The sequence below is a fragment of the Balaenoptera borealis genome (genome assembly GCF_965194805.1).
Source record: "Balaenoptera borealis genome assembly, chromosome: 14".
NCBI classification, from domain to species: Eukaryota; Metazoa; Chordata; class Mammalia; order Artiodactyla; family Balaenopteridae; genus Balaenoptera; species Balaenoptera borealis.
In genome coordinates, this window is record NC_138875.1 from 67,621,415 (window position 1) to 67,636,001 (window position 14,587).

The 14,587-nt window shown below is 45.5% G+C and overlaps 1 protein-coding gene across 1 annotated transcript in view; it reads right to left on the minus strand.

The window, feature by feature from the left end:
* Positions 1 to 14,587, minus strand: part of TFIP11 (tuftelin interacting protein 11) — a 51,656-nt gene that overhangs the window by 31,858 nt on the left and 5,211 nt on the right. The window contains exon 3 of the mRNA XM_082355038.1: positions 1,835 to 1,988. Coding sequence (XP_082211164.1) covers positions 1,835 to 1,988 — 154 coding nt within the window. The remainder of the gene's footprint in view (positions 1 to 1,834; positions 1,989 to 14,587) is intronic.

A 14,587-nucleotide genomic window follows, 5' to 3' on the forward strand; every position in this document is an offset into this window, starting at 1 on the left:
AAGACCCGCCTCCAGCTGAACCCCTGCCCCACAGGGAGACCCACAAGACCCGCCTCCAGCTGAACCCCTGCCCCACAGGGAGACCCACAAGACCCGCCTCCAGCTGAACCCCTGCCCCACAGGGAGACCCACAAGACCCGCCTCCAGCTGAACCCCTGCCCCACAGGGAGAGACCCACAAGACGGCCTCCAGCTGAACCCCTGCCCCACAGGGAGACCCACAAGACAGCCTCCAGCTGAACCCCTGCCCCACAGGGAGACCCACAAGACGGCCTCCAGCTGAACCCCTGCCCCACAGGGAGACCCACAGGACCGGCCTCCAGCTGAACCCCTGCCCCACAGGGAGAGAGACCCACAGGACCGGCCTCCAGCTGAACCCCTGCCCCACAGGGAGACCCACAGGACCCGCCTCCAGCTGAACCCCTGCCCCACAGGGAGACCCACAGGACCCGCCTCCAGCTGAACCCCTGCCCCACAGGGAGAGAGACCCACAGGACCGTCCTCCAGCTGAACCCCTGCCCCACAGGGAGACCCACAGGACCGGCCTCCAGCTGAACCCCTGCCCCACAGGGAGACCCACAAGACGGCCTCCAGCTGAACCCCTGCCCCACAGGGAGAGACCCACAAGACGGCCTCCAGCTGAACCCCTGCCCCACAGGGAGACCCACAAGACCGGCCTCCAGCTGAACCCCTGCCCCACAGGGAGACCCACAGGACCCACCTCCAGCTGAACCCCTGCCCCACAGGGAGAGACCCACAAGACCGGCCTCCAGCTGAACCCCTGCCCCACAGGGAGACCCACAAGACCGGCCTCCAGGTGAACCCCTGCCCCACAGGGAGAGACCCACAAGACCGGCCTCCAGCTGAACCCCTGCCCCACAGGGAGACCCACAGGACCCGCCTCCAGCTGAACCCCTGCCCCACAGGGAGAGAGACCCACAGGACCGGCCTCCAGCTGAACCCCTGCCCCACAGGGAGACCCACAGGACCCGCCTCCAGCTGAACCCCTGCCCCACAGGGAGACCCACAGGACCGGCCTCCAGCTGAACCCCTGCCCCACAGGGAGACCCACAAGACGGCCTCCAGCTGAACCCCTGCCCCACAGGGAGAGACCCACAAGACGGCCTCCAGCTGAACCCCTGCCCCACAGGGAGACCCACAAGACCCGCCTCCAGCTGAACCCCTGCCCCACAGGGAGACCCACAAGACCCGCCTCCAGCTGAACCCCTGCCCCACAGGGAGAGACCCACAAGACGGCCTCCAGCTGAACCCCTGCCCCACAGGGAGACCCACAAGACCCGCCTCCAGCTGAACCCCTGCCCCACAGGGAGAGACCCACAAGACGGCCTACAGCTGAACCCCTGCCCCACAGGGAGACCCACAAGACGGCCTCCAGCTGAACCCCTGCCCCACAGGGAGACCCACAGGACCCGCCTCCAGCTGAACCCCTGCCCCACAGGGAGACCCACAAGACGGCCTCCAGCTGAACCCCTGCCCCACAGGGAGACCCACAGGACCGGTCTCCAGCTGAACCCCTGCCCCACAGGGAGACCCACAAGACCCGCCTCCATCTGAACCCCTGCCCCACAGGGAGACCCACAGGACCGGCCTCCAGCTGAACCCCTGCCCCACAGGGAGACCCACAGGACCGGCCTCCAGCTGAACCCCTGCCCCACAGGGAGACCCACAAGACCCGCCTCCAGCTGAACCCCTGCCCCACAGGGAGAGACCCACAAGACCGGCCTCCAGCTGAACCCCTCCCCCAGCAGATGCTTGGGCCAAAGAGATCTTCCAGGGGTATTACTAAGGTCACAATCCTTCAATAAAAATGCTACCGTTTTTAACTTCTTTGGTCCGAAATCCTTAGGAAATTCATCCTGCTTCACAGGTTTCTCCTCATCGTCGGAGCCTTCCAGCTCCGGCTCTTCTGCCGCCCCTTTCTTGAGCCCCGCGCTGATGAAGTTGACTGGCGCCGAGTAGTCGCGGGCCCTGCGGGCAAACACAAGGCCCCACGGGGTCCATGAGAACTCTCTGCAGGCATCCCTTGTAGCAGCTTTGCTGGCCAGAGAACTCCTTAGAGTGGACCTCGTGGGTTCCATTTTAAAGACCAACCCATTGACTCGTATCAAAAGGGCCCCAATAATCACGTTTGACGTTTTTGCCTGATGTGTTCAAGTCAACTCCATGGCTTAAGAGTTACCAATAACAGAGTTGACTAAAAATTGTAAACATGATGTGACTGTCCACCTTCCTTTTACGTTTTTGAAAAATCAACTTACTTTAAAAAGCATTTGTGACACTGAGTCAAGGTGGCAGAGTAGGAGGATGTGGAGCTCAGCTCTCCCCATAATACATCAGGAATACATGTACAAATGGAACAGTTCTCGGAGAACACCTGCTGAACACCAGCAGAGGACCTCGGACACCAAAAAGGACAAGAAAGAGCTCTGCGTAACCAGGGAGGACAAAAGAAAGACAAAAAAAAAAGACAGGCCCTGCGCCCCTGGGAGGGAGCTGAAGGAGAGGAGAGGTCCCTGCACCCGGGGAGGTCCCGCCACCGGCGGAGAGATCGGCTGGGACAGAAAAGGAGCTTCGGAGGCTCACAGGAGAACACAGCAACCAGTCCGTGACAGGCAGGACAGAGTGAGAACTAGGCGGACGGTCTGTGCCACAGCCCTATGCACCCCAGCCTGAGGCCTGTGTCCGCTGGGACGGGCAGGGGCTGGGTGCCCGAAAGTGGGGTTTAAAGAACAGACCCGGGTAGAGGACTGCTTATGGCTGTGCAGAGACAGGCTGTAGGGGTGGGAGTGCGGAGCTCTGCAACCAGGAATGCTGGTGGAAGCAGCCCAGGCCGCCACAGAAGTGAAGTGCCTTTTTTAAGAGGCACACCAAGCGCAGGGCCACCACCGCGGCCTCTTCCCCGACACGCAGCCCCTGCCTCCCCGGGCTCTGGGAGGGGCTCCTGGCTCATGTGCTCCAGCAGCCTCGGGAGCAGATGCCCGTGGGTGGCCCGCACGCAGAGGAGGGCCTGAAGCCACAGCTGAGCCCCAGGGGCCCTGAAACTACGGAACAAGAGCTGAAGTCTCTCCTTGCGGCTGCGTGAACTGGATTTACACCTCCACTGACGGCTTTATAAATTCAGCTCCTGCTGAACATCCGAGTGGACAAGCGCCCCCTCAGCTGAAAGGCCTGGCTTCAGCAGCCAAGGGCTCTGTGGGCACGTACACGCGGGGCTGGGCCAGGCCGGAGTCCGAGCTGCCCCCACAGCAGGTCCAGGTGCAGCACCGCTGCGGTCCTGGGATTCAGTGCATGTGCGCTGGTGGCCCGGTGAAAACAATGCCTGAGAGTCACCGGGGCCAACTGCCAGCACACCCACAGTTAAGGTGGGACCAGTGCCAACAACAGCGTACTTTGTGAGCCCACGCAACGGGGGAAGAGTGATACAGCAGAGCACATACACAGGTGAAAGCTCCAATGGAGGAATACTCAGTGGCTTCTCTCCCAGTGGGAGGGCTCCAATCCCACCTACCTTGCACCGCAGATCAGAAACACAGCTCAGAAACAGATCTGGGGGTTTCTACTCCAACAGCTAGGGAGCAGACCCTGCCCCTGACATGGCAGCGACAACCACAGAGCAAAGAGGAGGCCTCACTTGATAGCCAGTGTAGGCTCTGGTCACCACAACATCAGTCACACCACCTATCAAAGGGATAACAGCCAGCATACACGGAGGAAAGAGGTGGCAGACATCCATACTAAAGGCAGCACTTGCACTAAAAAAATATTAAACCCACGCAGGCTACACAGGGACATTCCCACTTAAAAATAGCCTTCCAGGGACTTCCCTGGTGGTCCAGTAATAAAGAATCCACCTCACAATCCAGGGATGTGGGTTTGACCCCTGGTTAGGGAACTAAGATCCCACATGCCGTGGGGCAACTAAGCCCGCACACCACAACTACTGAGCTCACACACCTCAACCAGGGCCCGCATGCTGCAAACTACAGAGCCCAGCACTCTAGAGCCCGTGCACCACAACGAGAGAGACAAAACCCACATGCCACAACTAGAAAGAAGCCCACACACCACAACAAAGAGCCCATGCGCCACAACGAAAGATCCCGCATGCCTCAACGAAGATCCCACATGTGCCACAACTAAGACCCGACGCAGCCAAAAATAAATAGTAAATGAAATAAATAAATAAATCTTGAGGAAAAAAAAATTGCCTTCCAAGACAGTCTGAGGGTCTGGCGCCAGGAGGAGGAACCCCCAGGGCATTTAGCTTTGAAGGCTAGTGGGGCTGGAGTGCAGGAGTTCCACAGGGCTGGGGAAACAGAGACTCTACTCTTGAAGGGCGCACACAAGGTCTCACGTGCACTGGGACCCAGCACAAAGCAGTACCTCCATAGGAACCTGGGCTAGACCTACTTACAGGTCTTGGAGGGTCTCCTGGGGAGGCAGGGGTCAGCTATGGCTCACTGGGGGGGCAAGGACACTGGTTGCAGAGGCCCCAGGGAACACTGGTCAGTGTGAGCTCTCCTGGAGGTCCCCATTTTGGCACCAAGACCTGCCCCCACTCAACAACCTGCAGGCTCCAGTGCTGGAACGCCTCAGTCCAAACAACCAGCCAGATAGGAACACAGCCTCAACTGTCAGCAGAGAGGCTGCCTGAAGTCGGACTGAGCTTAAAGCCACCTCTTGACACAGCCCTCCCCACCAGAGGGAAAACACCCAGCTCCACCCACCACAGGGCAGGCATCACTCCCTCCCACCAGGAAGCCTGCATAAGTCCCTGGACCAACCTCACCCACCAGGGGGCAGACACCAGAATAAAGAGGAACTACAATCCTGCAGCCTGTGGAAAGATGACCAGAAACACAGAAAGACAAAATGAGATGACAGAGAAATATGTTTCAGATGAAGGAACAAGATAAAACCCACAAGAACAACTAAATGAAGAGATAGGCAGTCTACCTGAAAGAGACTTCAGAGTAATGATAGTAAAGATGATCCAAAATCTCCGGAAAACAACAGAGGCACAGACCGAGAAGACACAAGAAATGTTTAACAAAGAGCTAGAAGATTTAAAGAACAAACAGATGAAGGATACAACAACTAAAATGAAAAATACACTAGAAGGGGGACTTCCCTGATGGTCCAGTGGTCAAGAATCCGCCTTCCAATGCAGGGTACACGGGTTTGATCCCTGGTCAGGGAACTAAGATCCCTCATGCCACGGGGCAACTAAACCTGCGTGCCTCAACGAGAGAGCCCACGTGCTGCAAGCTACGGAGCCCACGCGCTCTGGAGCCCGTGCACCACAACTAGAGAGAGAAAACCCGCACACTACAACTAGAGAGAAGCCCGCGCAGAGAGAAGCCCACACGTCACAATGAACAGCCCATGTGCAACTAAGGCCCAATGCAGCCAAAATAAATAAATAAATAAATAAATATAAAAAAGATACACTAGAAGGGATCAATAGCAGAATAACTGAGGCAGAAGAACAAATAAGTGAGCTGGAAGACAGAGTGGTGGAAATCACTGCCACAGAACAGAGTAAAGAAAAAGAATGAAAGGAAATGAGGACAGTCTCAGAGACCTCTGGGATAACATTAAACACACAAACACTTGCATTATAGGGGTCCCAGAAGGAGACGAGAGAGAGAAAGGGCCTGAGAAAATATTTGAAGAGATTATAGCCAAAAACTTCCCTAACATAAGAAAGGAAACAGTCAACTCCAGGAAGTGTAGAGAGTCCCGTACAGGATAAATCCAAGGAGAAACCCACTGAGACACCTATCAATCAAACTGACAAAAACTAAATACAAAGAAAAAATATGAAAAGCAACAAGGGAAAAGCAACAAATAACAAGGGAATCCCCATAAGGTTATCAGCTGATTTTTCAGCAGAAACTCTGCAGGCCAGAAGGGAGTGGCACGATATATTTAAAGTGACAAAAGGGAAAAAAATCTACAACCAAGAATACTCTACCCAGGACTTCCCTGGTAGTGCAGTGGGTAAGACTCCACGCTCCCAATGCAGGGGGCCTGGGTTTGATCCCTGGTCAGGGAACTAGATCCCACATGCAGGCAGAACTAAGACTTCGCACGGCACAACTAAGGAGCCGGCAAGCCTCAACTAGGGAGCCCTCAAGCTGCAACTAAAGAGCCTGCCTGCCACAACTAAGACCCAGCGCCACCAAATAAACAAACAAATTAATTAATTAATTTAAAAAAAAAAAAGAATATTTTACCCAGCAAGGCTCCCATTCAGATTTGATGGAGAAATCAAAAGTTTTACAGATAAGCAAAAACTAAGAGAATTCAGTACCACCAAACCAGCTTTACAACAAATGCTAAAGGAACTTCTCGAGGCAGAAAAGGTCACAAACAGAAACAAGAAAATTATGAATGGGAAAGCTCACTGGTAAAGGAAAACATACAATAAAGGAAAGCAATCATCCACACACAAATATGATATCAAAACCAGCAACCATGAGAAGAGGATAGTACAAATGCAGGAAATGGGAAATGCATCTGAAATTGAGACCAGAAGCTTAAAATAACCTTGTGTGTGTGTGTAGGCTGCCACATCAAAACCTCATGGGAACTGCAAACCAAAAAACTACAATAGATACACACACAAAAAAGGAAAAGCAATCCAAACACAACACTAAAAATAGTCATCAAAGCACAGGAGAAGAAATCAAAAGAAGGAAAGAAAAAAGACCTACAAAAACAAACCTAAAAAAATTAAGAAAATGGCAGTAAGAACATACATATTGATAATTACCTTAACTGTAAATGGATTAAATACTCCAACCAAAAGATAAACACTGGCTGAATGGATACAAAAACAAGACCCATAAATATGCTGTCTACATGAGACCCACTTCAAATCTAAGGACACATAGAGACTGAAAGTGAGGGGATGGAAAAAGGTATTCCATGCAAATGGAAATCAAAAGAAAGCTGGGGTAGCAATACTCATGTAAGACAAAAGAGACTTTAAACACTGTTACAAGAGACAAGGAAGGACACTACATAACGATCAAGGGATCAATCCAAGAAGAAGATATAACAATTATAAATATTTATGCACCCAACATAGGAGCACCTCAATAGATAAGGCAAATGCTAACAGCCATAAAAGGAGAAATCGACTTTACAGCCCACTTTTATCAATGGACAGATCTTCCAGACAGAAAATCAATACGGAAACACAGGCCTTAAATGACACATTAAACAAGATGGACTTAATTGATATTTATAGAGCATCCCATCCAAAAGGAGCAGAATACACATTCTTAAGTACACATGGAACATTCTCCAGGATTGATCACATGCTGGGCCACAAAGCGAGCCTCAGTAAATTTAAGAAAACTGAAATCATATTAAGCAACTTTTCTGACCACAACGCTATGAGATTAGAAATCAACTACAAGAAACAAACTGTAAAAAACACAAACACATAGAGAGGCTGAACAATATGCTACTCAACAACCAACGGATCACTGAAGAAATGAGAGAGGAAATCACACAATACCTAGAGACAAATGACAACAAAAACACGACAATCCAAAACCTATGGGACACAGCAAAAGCAGTCCTAAGAGGAAAGTTTATAGCAATACAATCTTACCTCAGGAAACAACAAAAATCTCAAATAAACAACCTAACCTTACACCTAAAGCAACTAGAGAAAGAAGAACAAACAAAACCCAAAGTTAGCCGAAGGAAAGAAATCATAAAGATCAGAGCAGAACTAAATTAAATAGAGACAAAGAAAACAACAGAAAAGATCCATGAAACTAAAAGCTGGTTCTTTGAAAAGATAAATAAAACTGAAAAACCTTTAGCCAGACTATCAAGAAAAAAAGGGAGAGGGCTCAAATCAATAAAATTAGAAATGAAAAAGAAGAAGTTACAATGGACACCACATAAATACAAAGGATAAGAGACTACTACAAGCAACTATGTCAATAAAATGGACGACCTAGAAGAAATGGACAAATTCTTAAAAAGGTACAATCTCCCAACACTGAACCAGGAAGAAATAGAAAATATGAACAGACCAATCACAAGTACTGAAATTGAAACTGAATAAAAAATTCCCAACAAACAAAAGCCATCCAGGACCAGATGGCTTCACAGGCAAACTCTATCAAACATTTAGAGAAGAGTTAACATCTATCCTTCTGAAACTATTCCACAAACTTGCAGAGGAAGTAACATTCCCAAACTCACTCTATGAGGCCACCATCACTCTGATATCAAAACCAGACAAAGATATCACCCAAAAAAAAAAAAAAAAAGAAAAAGAAAGAAAATTACAGACTAGTTTCACTGATGAACATAGACGCAAAATCCTCAACAAAATACTAGGAAATCAAATCGAACAATACATTAAAAGGATCAAACACTATGATCAAGGGGGATTCATCCCAGGGATGCAAGGATTCTTTAATATCCGCAAATCAATCAGTGTGAAACACATCAACAAGTTGAATAATAAAAACCATATGACCATCTCAATAGATGCAGAAAAAGATTTTGACAAAATTCAACACCCATTTATGATAAAAAAAAAAAAAGAACTCTCCAGAAAGTGGGCATAGAGGGAACATACCTCAACATAATAAAGGCCATATATGACAAACCTACAGCTAACATCATACTCAACGGTGAAAAGCTGAAAGCATTTCCTCTAAGATCAGGAACAAGAACAAGGATGTCCACTCTTGCCACTTTCATTCAACATAGTTTTGGAAGTCCTAGCCATGGCAATCAGAGAAGAAAAAGAAATAAAAGGAATACAAATTGGAAAAGAAGTAAAGCTGTCACTGTTTGCAGATGACATGATACCATACATAGAAAATCCTAAAGATGCTACCAAAAAACTACTAGAGCTCATCAATGAATCTGGTAAAGTTACAGGATACAAAAATTAATACACAGAAATCTGTTGCATTCCTATACAATAACAGAAGATCAGAAAGAAAAAGAAACAACCCCGTTTACCATCATCAAAAAGAATAAAATACCTAGGAATAAACCTACCAAAAGACCTGTACTCCGAAAACTTTAAGATGCTGATGAAAGAAATTGAAGATGACACAAACAGATGGAAAGATATACCATGATCCTGCATTGGAAGAATCAGTATTGTCAAAATGAATATTCTGCCCAAGGCAATCTACAGATTCAATGCAATCCCTATCAAATTACCAATGGCATTTTTCAAAGAACTAGAACAAAACATTTTAAAATTTGTATGGAGACACAAAAGACCCCAAATAGCCAAAGCAATCTTGAGAAAGAAAAATGGACCTGGAGGAATCAGGCTCCCTGACTTCAGACTATACTACAAAGCTACAGCCATCAAGAGTATGGTACTGGAGCAACAGTCAGCTCTACCCACCACCAGAGCCTCCCATCAAGCCTCTTAGATAGCCTCAACCACCAGAGGGCAGACAGCAGAAGCAAGAAAAACTACAGTCCTGCAGCCTGTGGACCAAAAACCACAGTTACAGAAAGATAGACAAGATGAAAAGGCAGAGGGCTATGTGCCAGATGAAGGAACAAGAAAAACCCCCAGAAAAACAACTAAATGAAGTGGAGATAGGCAACCTTCCAGAAAAAGAATTCAGAATAATGATAGTGAAGATGATCCAGGACCTCGGAATAAGAATGGCGACAAAGATCGAGAAGATGCAAGAAATGATTATCAAAGACCTAGAAGAATTAAAGAACAAACAAACAGAGATGACCAATACAATAACTGAAATGAAAACTACACTAGAAGGAATCAATAGCAGAATAACTGAGGCAGAAGAACGGATAAGTGACCTGGAAGACAGAATGGTGGAATTCACTGCTGTGGAACAGAATAAAGAAAAAAGAATGAAAAGAAATGAAGACAGCCTAAGAGACCTCTGGGACAACATTAAACGCAACAACATTCGCATTATAGGGGTCCCAGAAGGAGAAGAGAGAGAGAAAGGACCAGAGAAAATATTTGAAGAGATTATAGTCGAAAACTTCCCTAACATGGGAAAGGAAATAGCCACCCAAGTCCAGGAAGCGCAGAGAGTCCCATACAGGATAAACCCAAGGAGAAACACGCCGAGACACATAGTAATCAAAGTGGCAAAAATTAAAGACAAAGAAAAATTATTGAAAGCAGCAAGGGAAAAACGACAAATAACATACAAGGGAACTCCCATAAGGCTAACAGCTGATTTCTCAGCAGAAACTCTACAAGCCAGAAGGGAGTGGCATGATATACTTAAAGTGATGAAAGGGAAGAATCTACAACCAAGATTACTCTACCCGGCAAGGATCTCATTTAGATTTGATGGAGAAATCAAAAGCTTTACAGACAAGCAAAAGCTACGAGAATTCAGCACCACCAAACCAGCTCTACAACAAATGCTAAAGGAACTTCTCTAAGTGGGAAACACAAGAGAAGAAAAGGACCTACAAAAACAAACCCCAAACAATTAAGAAAATCGTCATAGGAACATACATATCGATAATTACCTTAAACATGAATGGATTAAATGCCCCAACCAAAAGACATAGACTGGCTGAATGGATACAAAAACAAGACCCATACATATGCTGTCGACAAGAGACCCACTTTAGACCTAGGGACACATACAGACTGAAAGTGAGGGGATGGAAAAAGATATTCCATGCAAATGGAAATCAAAAGAAAGCTGGAGTAGCTATACTCATATCAGATAAAATAGACTTTAAAATAAAGAATGTTACAAGAGACAAGGAAGGACACTACATAATGATCAAGGGATCAATCCAAGAAGAAGATATAACAATTATAAATATATATGCACCCAACATAGGAGCACCTCAATACATAAGGCAACTGCTAACAGCTATAAAAGAGGAGACCGACAGAAACACAATCATAGTGGGGGACTTTAACACCTCACTTACACCAATGGACAGATCATCCAAAATGAAAATGAATAAGGAAACAGAAGCTTTAAATGACACAACAGACCAGTTAGATTTAACTGATATATATAGGACATTCCATCCAAAAACAGCAGATTACACGTTCTTCTCAAGTGCGCACGGAACATTCTCCAGGATAGATCACATCTTGGGTCACAAATCAAGCCTCAGTAAATTTAAGAAAATTGAAATCATATCAAGCATCTTTTCGGACCACAACGCTATGAGATTAGAAATGAATTACAGGGAAAAAAACGTAAACCAGACAAACACATGGAGGCTAAACAATACGTTACTAAATAACCAAGAGATCACGGAAGAAATCAGAGAGGAAATCAAAAAATACCTAGAGACAAATGACAAGGAAAACACGATGACCCAAAACCGATGGGATGCAGCAAAAGCAGTTCTAAGAGGCAAGTTTATAGCTATACAAGCCTATCTCAAGAAACAAGAAAAATCTCAAGTAAACAATCTAACCTTACACCTAAAGAAACTAGAGAAAGAAGAACAAACAAAACCCAAAGTTAGCAGAAGGCAAGAAATCATAAAGATCAGAGCAGAAATAAATGAAATAGAAACAAAGAAAACAATAGCAAAGATCAATAAAACTAAAAGTTGGTTCTTTGAGAAGATAAACAAAATTGATAAGCCATTAGCCAGACTCATCAAGAAAAAGAGGGAGAGGACTCAAATCAATAAAATCAGAAATGAAAAAGGAGAAGTTACAACAGACACCGCAGAAATACAAAGCATCCTAAGAGACTACTACAAGCAACTTTATGCCAATAAAATGGACAACCTGGAAGAAATGGACACATTTTTAGAAAAGTATAACCTTCCAAGACTGAACCAGGAAGAAACAGAAAATATGAACAGACCAATCACAAGTAATGAAATTGAAACTGTGATTAAAAATCTTCCAACAAACAAAAGTCCAGGACCAGATGGCTTCACAGGTGAATTCTATCAAACATTTAGAGAAGAGCTAACACCTATCCTTCTCAAACTCTTCCAAAAAATTGCAGAGGAAGGAACACTCCCAAACTCATTCTATGAGGCCACCATCACCCTGATACCAAAACCAGACAAAGACACTACAAAAAAAGAAAATTGCAGACCAATATCACTGATGAATATAGATGCAAAAATCCTCAACAAAATACTAGCAAACAGAATCCAACAACACATTAAAAGGATCATACACCACGATCAAGTGGGATTTATCCCAGGGATGCAAGGATTCTTCAATATACGCAAATCAATCAATGTGATACACCATATTAACAAATTGAAGAATAAAAACCATATGATCATCTCCATAGATGCAGAAAAAGCTTCTGACAAAATTCAACACCCATTTATGATAAAAACTCTCCAGAAAGTGGGCATAGAGGGAACCTACCTCAACATAATAAAGGCCATATATGACAAACCCACAGCAAACATCATTCTCAATGGTGAAAAACTGAAAGCATTTCCTCTAAGATCAGGAACGAGACAAGGATGTCCACTCTCACCACTATTATTCAACATAGTTCTGGAAGTCCTAGCCACGGCAATCAGAGAAGAAAAAGAAATAAAAGGAATACAAATTGGAAAAGAAGAAGTAAAACTGTCACTGTTTGCAGATGACATGATACTATACATAGAGAATCCTAAAACTGCCACCAGAAAACTGCTAGAGCTAATGAATGAATATGGTAAAGTTGCAGGATACAAAATGAATGCACAGAAATCTCTTGCATTCCTATACACTAATGATGAAAAATCTGAAAGAGAAATTATGGAAACACTCCCATTTACCATTGCAACAAAAAGAATAAAATACCTAGGAATAAACCTACCTAGGGAGACAAAAGACCTGTATGCAGAAAACTATAAGACACTGATGAAAGAAATTAAAGATGATACCAACAGATGGAGAGATATACCATGTTCTTGGATTGGAAGAATCAACATTGTGAAAATGAGTATACTACCCAAAGCAATATACAGATTCAATGCAATCCCTATCAAATTACCAATGGCATTTTTTACGGAGCTAGAACAAATCATCTTAAAATTTGTATGGAGTCACAAAAGACCCCGAATAGCCAAAGCAGTCTTGAGGGAAAAAAATGGAGCTGGAGGAATCAGACTCCCTGACTTCAGACTATACTACAAAGCTACAGTAATCAAGACAATATGGTACTGGCACAAAAACAGAAACATAGATCAATGGAACAAGATAGAAAGCCCAGAGATTAACCCACACACCTATGGTCAACTAATCTATGACAAAGGAGGCAAAGATATACAATGGAGAAAAGACAGTCTCTTCAATAAGTGGTGCTGGGAAAACTGGACAGCTACATGTAAAAGAATGAAATTAGAATACTCCCTAACACCATACACAAAAATAAACTCAAAATGGATTAGAGACCTAAATATAAGACTGGACACTATAAAACTCTTAGAGGAAAACATAGGAAGAACACTCTTTGACATAAATCGCAGCAATATCTTTTTTGATCTGTCTCCTTGAGTAATGGAAATAAAAATAAAATAAACAAATGGGACCCAATTAAACTCAAAAACTTTTGCACAGCAAAGGAAACCATAAACAAAACAAAAAGACAACCCACAGAATGGCAGAAAATATTTGCAAACGATGTGACCGACAAGAGATTAATCTCCAAAATCTACAAACAGCTCATGCAGCTTAATATCAAAAACAAAAAAAAAATCAAAAAATGGGCAGACAACCTAAACAGACACTTTTCCAAGGAAGACATATATATGGCCAAGAGGCAATTGAAAAGGTGCCCACAATTGCTAATTATTAGAGAACTGCAAATCAAAACTACAATGAGATATCACCTCACACCAATCAGAATGGCCCTTATCAAAAAATCTACAAACAGTAAATGCTGGAGAGGGTGTGGAGAAAAGGGAATCCTCCTACACTGTTGGTGGGAATGTAAATTGGTACAGCCACTTTGGAGCAGAGTATGGAGGTTCCTTAAAAAACTAAAAATAGAGCCATCATAAGATCCAGCAATCCCACTCCTGGGCATGTATCTGGGGAAAACCATAACTCAAAAAGATACATGTACCCCAATGTTCACTGCAGCACTATTTACAGTAGCCAAGACATGGAAGCAACCTAAATGTCCATTGACAGATGAATGCATAAAGATGTGGTACACACAATGTTCACTGCAGCTCTATTTACAATAGCCAGGACATGGAAGCAACCTAAGTGTCCATCAACAGATGAATGGATAAAGAAGATGTGGCACATATATACAATGGAATATTACTCAGCCATAAAAAGAAACGAAGGACTTCCCTGGTGGTGCAGTGGTTGAGAACCCGCCTGCCAATGCAGAGGACATGGGTTCGAGTCCTGGTCCGGGAAGATCCCACATGCCGTGGAGCAACTAAGCCCGTGCGCCACAACTACTGAGCCTGTGCTCTAGAGCCCGCGAGCCATAACTACTGAGCCCGCGTGCCACAACTACTGAGCCCGCACGCCCTAGAGCCCGTGCTCCGCAACAAGAGAAGCCACTGCAATGAGAAGCCCGTGCACCGCAACCAAGAGTAGCCCCCGCTCGCCA